This window comes from Danio rerio, chromosome 8 (genome assembly GCF_052040795.2).
Source record: "Danio rerio strain M-AB ecotype USA chromosome 8, GRCz13ab, whole genome shotgun sequence".
NCBI classification, from domain to species: Eukaryota; Metazoa; Chordata; class Actinopteri; order Cypriniformes; family Danionidae; genus Danio; species Danio rerio.
The window spans coordinates 61,462,501-61,471,956 of NC_141028.1; the positions used below are offsets into that span (position 1 = coordinate 61,462,501).

The 9,456-nt window shown below is 44.3% G+C and overlaps 2 protein-coding genes across 7 annotated transcripts in view; one reads left to right on the top strand and one right to left on the bottom strand.

Moving 5' to 3' along the window:
• mmp23ba (matrix metallopeptidase 23ba) overlaps positions 1 to 9,456 on the top strand; it is a 568,642-nt gene that overhangs the window by 372,877 nt on the left and 186,309 nt on the right. The window lies entirely within an intron of this gene.
• bsna (bassoon presynaptic cytomatrix protein a) overlaps positions 1 to 9,456 on the bottom strand; it is a 56,819-nt gene that overhangs the window by 5,581 nt on the left and 41,782 nt on the right. For 3 of the 6 annotated variants that reach the window (XM_087265583.1, XM_087265582.1, XM_087265581.1), the window contains 6 exons: positions 7,634 to 9,230; positions 5,615 to 6,381; positions 5,318 to 5,414; positions 3,831 to 3,962; positions 2,891 to 2,944; positions 1,253 to 1,378 (listed from right to left, as the gene is read on the bottom strand). In XM_087265583.1, coding sequence (XP_087121709.1) covers positions 2,904 to 2,944; positions 3,831 to 3,962; positions 5,318 to 5,414; positions 5,615 to 6,381; positions 7,634 to 9,230 — 2,634 coding nt within the window. In that variant the 3' untranslated portion in view covers positions 1,253 to 1,378; positions 2,891 to 2,903. Of the gene's footprint in view, positions 1 to 1,252; positions 1,379 to 2,890; positions 2,945 to 3,830; positions 3,963 to 5,317; positions 5,415 to 5,614; positions 6,382 to 6,868; positions 9,231 to 9,456 lie in introns of all 6 variants that reach the window. The other 3 variants (XM_087265580.1, XM_087265579.1, XM_087265578.1) reach the window with 1 other exon arrangement.

Consider the following 9,456-nt stretch of genomic DNA (forward strand, 5'->3'; position numbering starts at 1 on the left):
GTGAGTGATTAAATGTTGAATGTGATGAGTTTTCAACAATACTAAATTGAAACTTTATTTTTTTACATGGTTTAATAATTTTTTTGTTATTAAAATTGAAGTTCCTGTTTCAAAGCTTACAGATAGATGGCTAATTTGTATGTCATTGACACTTTTGGCACTTTTTTGGAGTATTTTCATAAGTTTTGTTTTTCCTGTAAATGATTCAATAAATACCGTACCGTGACATTCATACCGAGGTATTACCGTACCGTGAAATTCTGATACCGTTACATCCCTAGTGAATACAAATAATTTTTCTACAATTTTATTTGCTCAAATAATAAAAGAAAAACTCCAGGATGGTGTTGTCAAGACTTGAAAACAATAGTGTGAGACCGGTGACGGCAGCCAGAGGAGAGAATCATGTCACATTTACTGTCCCGACCCCATGGACGCTGCATTAGAAATGTCTCACACAAGCAGGAAGTCATTTTTTTTGTAATTTGAAGCAAAGATGATATAATACAGACATGAATACATATCAATATTCATATGCTTTAAAGAAACCTAAATATTAACAGATTTCAAGGATTTAAGATGTTGATGACCTTTAAATGCATCATAACAGGCTTGTGAAAAGGGTTCATTGCACCTCCCATGAAGCATTTTCAATATTTTTGTAAACTGTGTGTTATTTATCATGATGGCTCAGTGGTTAGCACTGTCACCTCACAGCATATCACTGGTTTGAGTCCCGACTGGGTCAGTTGGTGTTTCTGTGTGGAGTTTGCATGTTCTCCCCGTGTTGACGTGGGTTTCCTCCAGGTGCTCCGGTTTCCCCCACAGTCCAAACACATGCACTAACTGACTTGCCTAATTAGTGAAGCCTTTAAATGTCACTTTAAGCTGAACACTAGTGTCTTGAAGAATATCTAGCCGGATATTATGTGCTGTCATCATGACGAAGAGAATTAGTTATTGAAACTATGATGTTTTAAAATGTGTTTAACTGTAAAACATCACTTGGGAAATAACTGTACGATTACATTTCTTTAATGAGATATCCATCAATGATAGCACAGGAATACTTTCATGCGGCACCATTAAAATGACTCCTCAGTAAGTGGAGTAGTTAATTAAACTGATTCTGTCCAGGCTTTAGGATTGTCGTCCAGTCTCTTCCAATCCGGGAGCCAAAGCTACATGCATCACCAAGACTTTATTCTCTCCAACCTTCAATTAAATTTTAGTTTAATAATGGTTTTCTTACCAGAACAACTAGACAGCTTCTCTCCCTCTCACGTTCGTTCCTAAGTTGTTTTCTCTTCAATGTTAAACACAATAGGGAAACTTCATAGGTTTTTCCAGAGCGAATGTCCTCTGTCGGTTTAGACACCTTAAAATAACACGAAAACAAGGGAATAATCAATATTAATCACCTTAATCAATCAGCTGCTTCCTTTCCAGTATATTAATACTTCAACTTCTTTTAAACAATGCAACTTTGTATTAATTTCACAGCAATTATTATATACACATACCGGCCACTTTATTAAGTACACCTGTCCAGCTGCTTGTTAACACAAATGTCTAAGCCAATCACATGGCAGCAGCTCACTGCATTTCAGCATGTAGACATGCTCAAGAGGATCTGCTGCAGTTCAAACTGAGCATCAGAATGGGGAAGAAAGGGGATTTAAGAGACTCTGATCGTGGCTTGGTTGTTGCTGCCAGACGGGCTGCTCTGAGTATTTCAGAAACTGCTGATCTACTGGGATTTTTACGCACAACCATCTCTAGGGTTTACAGAGAATGCTCAGACAAAGAGGAAATATCCAGTGAGCGGCAGTTCTGTGGGCGCAAATGCCTTGTTGATGAGGCCAGAGGTCAGAGGAGAATGGCCAGACTGGTTCCAGCTGATAGAAAGGCAACAGTAACTCAAATAAGCACTCGTTACAACCGAGCTCTGCAGAAGAGCATCTCTGAACACACGACACGGCCAACCTTGAGGCGGATGGGCTACAGCAGCAGAAGAGCACACCGGGTGCCGCTCCTGTCAGCTAAGAACAGGAAACTGAGGCTACAATTCACACAGACTCACCAAAACTGGACAATAGAAGATTGGAGAAACGTTGCTGCTCTGATGAGTCTCCATTTCTGCAGACACATTCAGATGCTCGGCTCACAATTTGGCCTCAACAACATGAAAGCATGGATCATCCTGCCTTGTATCAGCGGTTCAGGCTGGTGGTGGTGGTGTAATGGTGTGGGGGAGATTTTCTTTGGGTCCATTAGTACCAATTGAGCATCACCGCCACAGCCTACCTGAGTATTGCTGCTGACCATGTCCATCCCTTTATGAGCACAGTGTCTCCATCTTCTGATGGCTACTTCCAGCAGGATAACGCAGCATGTCATAAAGCTCAATCATCTCAGACTGGTTTCTTGAACATGACGATGAGTTCACTGTACTCAAATGGCCTCCACAGTCACCAGAGCTCAATCCAATAGAGCAGCTTTGGGATGTGGTGGAACGGGAGATTGGCATCATGGATGTGCAGCCGACAAATCTGCAGCAACTGTGTGATGCTATCATGACAATATGGAGCAAAATCTCTGAGGAATATTTCCAGTAGCTTGTTGAATCTCTGACACCAAGGATTAAAGCAGTTCTAAAGGCACTAGTATGGTGTACCTAATAAAGTGGCCAGTGAGTGTAAATGCATGAATTTGAATGTTTACAATGCATTATTAAATGGTTAACCATTATTAATAAATGTGGTACTAGTGTTAACTAACAATAACTAACATTGAGTAATGACACCTAATTGTAAAGTGTTCCCACATATTTTCTATACTGCAGTTACATAATTGGACATTAAAGCATGGCATGAAAAACTGCACTCACCTTTACCTGCACCTCACCACAACGAGGTGAACTTCTTGCCAAATCCAGAGATGGCTGCGACAGAGAAATTAAAGGAGAAAATTGAGAGATTAACATTTGTTATAAACAATCTAACAATATAATTAAGAAATAATTCAGATCACCAGAATATTAAAATGTCCTGTTACTTTACTCAGCCACAAGAAGCACACTATAAAGCAGTTTGCTGTATTTAATGATTGATGTTTTTATTTTTTCCTTGTTTATTTCTGCTTTGCAATTGCATTATGGGAGCTTGATCTTTCTTCCAACACCTTTTGAGCTTGAAAAGTTGTAAAAAGTCACTTTCATGAACATTTTTAAAGTGATATATTGTCTGAGTTGGTGTTGTGTAATACTATTGTGGATGTGCGCATTGCGATATCAATGCTGAATCTATATATTGTGCAGCCGTACTGTCCCTTTAAAGCACACCTGAAATCAAAACTAACCACATTGATTCTGTCAGCTCACTTTGCTAATGTTTTGCTGAACAGTTCAACTGTGCATGGCATTAAAAACAAAATCATTTAATTAATTAATTTAATTTAAATCTGCAAATGCACTTCCTGTTTGTTTTTAGTTAAACTCCCAGATCAGATCTGTAGTGGGGGAAACTAACATACTTAACCACGCCCCTCCAGTTGTCACTATGACAACAACAGTAATGGTGAGCAGGAGGAGTCTGTTAGGATGTAATAACTCTCCACAAACCCTTTTCCCCAATTTACTAATTAACACGCCTACTTTACTTCATCCAATCAGCTCGCAGTAAAGAAAACAAGCCACACCCACAGTTTTCTCATTTAATAATCTGCTTTAATAATCTGCTTCTCTATTAACTGCATCACAATACGAAAAAAAAGCGGTCGCAGCTTCCGGTTCATGCAGACTTTAATAGTGGGTGATTTGGGAAACTCACCTTCTCCTAATTTGCCGGCCTGTTCTGCAGCTCCTCCAGGCAATATTTTGGACAGCATGCTGTCTCCATCAGGACCCATCTGACCTGCGGCTGCGCTGCCGATTCCTCCAGGTCTGGGAGCAGCTTTGGACCCTGGAGGATTATTATAGAGGAGAGAGATAACCGAATAAGCCGACTAACAGACACACTAGTTGTGTCCAAATGCAATGGAGATATGTGCCCAGGGCTACATTTTTGAGAACCGACAAAAATATGTTTCCTTGCTTTTTTGTTTTCACAGCTCCACTAGAGGGTGCTGTGTACATTTTTCATTCATTCATTCATCATTTATGGGTCACCACAGTGCAATGAACCACCAACTATTTCGGCATATGTTTTACAAGGTGGATGCCCTCTGTGTACTCCACAAACAAAGAGAAGGGTCGGAGCCGGCTCCAAGTGGGTGGGACTTGAGCTCCAAGTGGGCTGTCCAAACCTGGAGTTTTTATTTATTTAATGTCTTGACATGGAGTCCAGCATTGTGCTTTATGGATGTCTACACCTACCCCTACGCTAAACCCAACCACACAGTAACCTTATGTGTTTTATTAATATCTGCTCCACCTACACCACCTAAACCCAATCTACTTGTCCCTCCCACTAGGAGGTCACCCCACCTACTTGTGGTGTAATCTCTTCCACTTGGTGGTTCTCAAGCTGCAGCGATATCTACTTGCACAAAAATGCCCACTGGGCCAGCCGGGACTCAAACCAGCGACCTTCTTGGTGTGAGGCCACAGTGCTAACCATTAAGCCGCAGCATACATTTTCAACAATCTCAAATAAGTTACTAGGGCACGTTTTCTCATATGTGCCATATACTGTAAATCCACCAGAGGGCGCAGTCAGCTTGTTGTTGTGTATAATACCAACTTGATATTGACTGACCCACACATCCCCTTTCCTAAACCCAATCCATAGTGTTTTCAAAAGCAAGCTAGAAAATAAAAAAGCCATATTGGCAGTGTGCTTCTACGACTATTCATGTGTTTCTTTGGGTTTTGTTCTGGTTTCTTTAACCATCCTTCATCAGACTCAAACCCCACTCTAGGCTAGTGCTGTTCATGGTGAGTTGCTGAGCAAACCAGTCAGACCAGCAGTCCATACGGAGAAAGGCAGTCAGTGGTATCACCCTGTAAAATTGGTTTTACACGTTAAATGCAGCCATTATGTACCCTCAGCCACATATTTCTCAGTTCTCAAAAACGTACACCAGGGCACATTCTTTCATTCATAGTGTGCGGTTATTATAAAGTGTTTTATTAGATGTGTCTGATTCAAAGGTGTCTGACTTTCTGAACATTCCGAGATATTTCACAGCACAATGCAAACATATGAAATGTATACGTATGTGGTCAGATATCTAAAAGCAAAACATATTGTCCTTTGCCTGTGGAGTTAGTTAATCTAGACTATGTTGATCTTTTTTATTTATATGGCATAATTACCTATCCCGGTGAGTGGAGGCTGGGCTGTTTTGGCAGGCTGTCCGGGGACTGCTTTTGCTCCAATAGCAGTGGCAGGTGTGGGCTCTGGTTTAATCGGCTGGAAACAAAAGACAAATAAATACATATTATTTAAAATACTACTCTTATCTCACAACACTTAATATGTCAAGATAATATGTAGGCCTTAATATGTAGGCCTACTTATGGGGCACGGTTTGCAGTTTAGGGTCTAGGACGACATTGTTCACATTGGCCAAAGGAACCAAACCATGACATCAAGCTAATATATTCACTTACTGCAGCTGGGGATGTCTGCGCTGCTGAGGTGGGCTGTCGGGGCATTGGACCAGTTTGGCCAGGTTTGGCTTGCAGTTGCTGGGCTTGCACTAACTGTGGCTGCACTGCACCTGCGGTGGACGTCTGAGACCCGGGCCTGGCTGCTGAAGTCTGTGCCTGCTGTTGAAGTTGCGTTCGCTGCCCTTGCTGCCCATCAACTGGAGGCTGGGAGACACCTTGCCTACTGGAACCTGAAGGTCCACTAGGACCTTTCTGTCCAGCCCCAAGAGATCCTGGCTGCCTAGATGACGAGGGATGATCCTGTTGCTTCCTACTAGATGATCCTTGATGGTGGGAAGATGATTGTTTTCCAGAACGGGAGCTGTGATGATGGCCTGAGGTGTCGCGGGAATAATCTGAGGAGTGGTAGCCCTGAGAACGAGAGTCTCCCCTCCTCCCTGAAGATGACAAGGAGCGGGAGTCATGCCGGATGGACGGATCCTTTGAGGAACGAGATGATCGAGAGGAACGAGGCTCATCCGAGTGGCGTGTAGAGTGCCGACCAGAACTCCCGCTGCTATGATGACGGTGCTCACGAGAAGAAATGTGGCGGGTGTGACCGTAATCATCTTGCGGCCACAGATCTTCTGGTGGCTCATCATAATCATGGTATGTGTGCTTGACATGGCCTCGCCTCCCAGAATGACCACTGCTGCCATAATGACGGGAACCACGAGCATCCCGCGGCTTCTCAAACCAGTCCGTCTCCTCTTGGCCAAGATGGTACGCTTTGGAAACCAAAAGCAGATCACAGTCAATCTCGATGTCTGATGGCGAAAGAGGATTGCACACTGAGACCATGCAAAAGAAAAAAAGAAGAACAAAAAAGGCAGACTTAAAGAAAAAGCATGCAAGGAATTTGAACTCAATGTACAGCATGTAAGACAACCACCTAAAATGAGATACTCAATGAAAAGGTTTAGAAGTCAAAAGCATTCAACATCACACACTAAGCGCACACACAAATGAAGCACCTTGGAAAGGAACAAGAGTGGGGGAAATAAAAGTAAGGAGACCACACAACAACTCATGCAGTTTTTGGAACTGAGCACAACACTGAGAGTCAGTTTTATTGAAAGCTGCATGTTGCCTGAAGACAAAACATGGGCATGCACTTGCTTTTCACTGCTTTACTTCATCTATTCACTCTCTTTCTCTGGGTGGGTGGGGGATGTTTAAAGTGGGCAGTAACGCTGGCATTCAGCTCCCAATTACCTTCGCTGTCAGAAACAGCACAATGCATATCGTCAATTATATACATATCATCTGGCTTGTAGACATGGGTCCGGGGCAGGTCTCGAATATGGTCCTGCACATCGGGTAGAGAGTGACTTGAACCATATGAGTTTGATGGATAGCCGAAAGCCCTCTCAACACCCATGAGCTTTGTCATGGCATGGGAGTTCTCCTTGTCTGAATACTGGGATTGCAAAGTGGGGTGCACACTGTGGCCATAGTTGCTGTGGTATGACCGGTCTACACGGTCCCGTTCATATGATCTGCTTCTGTAGCTCCTCTCGCAGGGAGAGATTTTGTCCATGCCATAACCAGCTGAACGGGACCTGCCGTAGCCATAGAGACGTTCATCATTATAGTAGCCCCGCTGTGGACTGTAAGTACTCCGTAGCGCATAGATGCCATCCTGAAGTTTATAGTACTGGGAACCTGAGCCATAACCACTTGTTGCGGAGGTACCCATGGTGTAGGAGGCCAGATCAGCCTCCACATCATGAGCTTCCTCAATTGGGGAAAACTTGGACATCTTCTGTTCAATGCCTTGTTTACGATGTTTGCTCCTCTTGGAGGACATGACGGCGGAAGGGCACAGGTTTTTTGTGGAGTGCCTCTGGGCTGCCCACGTAGGTGCCGAGTGACTGCAGTCATCATAGTAATATGACGATCCCCCACCCATGCTACTGCTTCCCACTACCCGGCCATGCGTGTTTGCCCCTTGTGCTTGGTAGCTGCAGGTGCTCTTACCCCTGCCATGATGCTGGTCGTACAGATCTGCATCACGTTCATCCTCCGGTCTTCCAAAGGAGCTCTGCCCTCGAGTATGAAGTCCATCACTCCCATATCGTCCGTGACCCTCACCGCGATGTGAATCTGAACTCGTGCCCATGCCGTCCTTGGTCAGTTCGCAAATGTCATCGATCATAACATAGTTCCTTGGGACACTCTGCTCTAGGTTGGAGGATCCATATAAGCCATCACTGCCGTACATAGAGGGGCTGTCCATTGAGTGCATATGGTCAGATAGTGTTGTCTGGCCATATGAATTTGTAACAACGGGATTATATTGCCCATAAGAACTAGCCGTGGTTACTGTATATCCATAAGCATTTGCAGTTGTTGTTGTGTACTGCCCATAACTACTGGATGAGATTGTTGTGTATGGCCCATAACCAGAAGGTGCAGAGGTTGTTAAAGGCCCACCATATGTATTTGAAACAGTTGAGGAGTAGGGACCATAAGTGCTTGCCATGGTTGTGCTGTATTGGCCATAAGATGGACCCAAACCAGACTGGCTGTAACTGATTTCTTGGGCAGTGGTTGTGACTACAACTGTGGGATTGCTTATAACTTCATAATTAGTGGGCATTTTGTGTTCAAGGTCAGCAAGTGATGTCTGTCTTGGCTTTTGGTGAAAAGTGAGAGTGTCTGTCTGTGGTTGGTAAGTGCTTGCTTGACTGACCGGATAGGGGGGTGCCTGGCTTGGGTATGGTGTATTGTGGGTTGGATAAGGGACTGGACCAGTAGGCGGTAAGGTAGCCTGAAACCCTGGTTGGCTTGGCTGTGCTGATGGTGGCATGGAAGTGTCTGCTGGATATGGAGGCTGACTCTGTGGAAAGACTTGGGATGGAAATGACCCTTGGACCTGATAGGGCAGGGTTGGATAAGTCTGTAAGGGAGTGGGCTGGGGGAGAGCTTGAGCTTGGGTCACGGACGGATAGGGAGGTTGGTTGAAACTTGTGCTCTGCAATGTAGAGGCCTGTGGGGTAGGTACCGTCGGGAGACTTTGGGGGTACTGGTACGACACAAAAGATGATGTGGGGGGAAACTGGGCAGCAGTGTTCAGCTCACAAGTAAACTGGCTGAGAGGGGCTGTGTTAGGTCTGGTCATTAGCCCGTTACTCTCAAAGGATGAGGCTGCAGCTGACAGGCGAAGATTGTTGAGCTCAGAGTCTGACATATAGTCTCGCGAATCACCCATGCAGCGCAAGTAAGCTAGCTCCCTCCTGTCTCTCTCCTTTGCCAGTGTTTCTTTTCGTTGTGTAATGCCCAACTCCAGGTATCTAAGCTTGGCGTCAATTTCCTTTTCCTCTTCCTCCAACTCAGCCTGCTGCTTACGTAACTTTGTGGATTCCTGTTCAACAGCTTTCAGCTCATGGGTCAAATCCTTAAGTAGGCTGGTCTTTGCTGCTAAACGAGAACCCCCCTTCAGAGATGGCAAAGAGGGCACAAGCATGTGGGATAGGTTATGGGTGACCATAGGCATCTGTGTCTCCTCTGGTGGAGGGCTGGGCAAGGTCCTCTTCACCTTCCTTAAGAGGGAGCTCTGCTGTAGGGCTGCCAGCTGCAGAGACACATGGCCCAGGAAGAGTGAAAGAGCCAGGACCATGAAATACAGAGGATAACACAATGTTATATATTAGAGTACCACACATAACCTCTAGCAAAGATCAAAATACAGGTTTAATGTGAATTCAAACTAATATAGCACCTTCCTGTATATTGTTACTGAAATCAGTGTGATTCTAATCAGACATGCTAGTTTTCTGTTTGGTCCTATTTACAGCAAT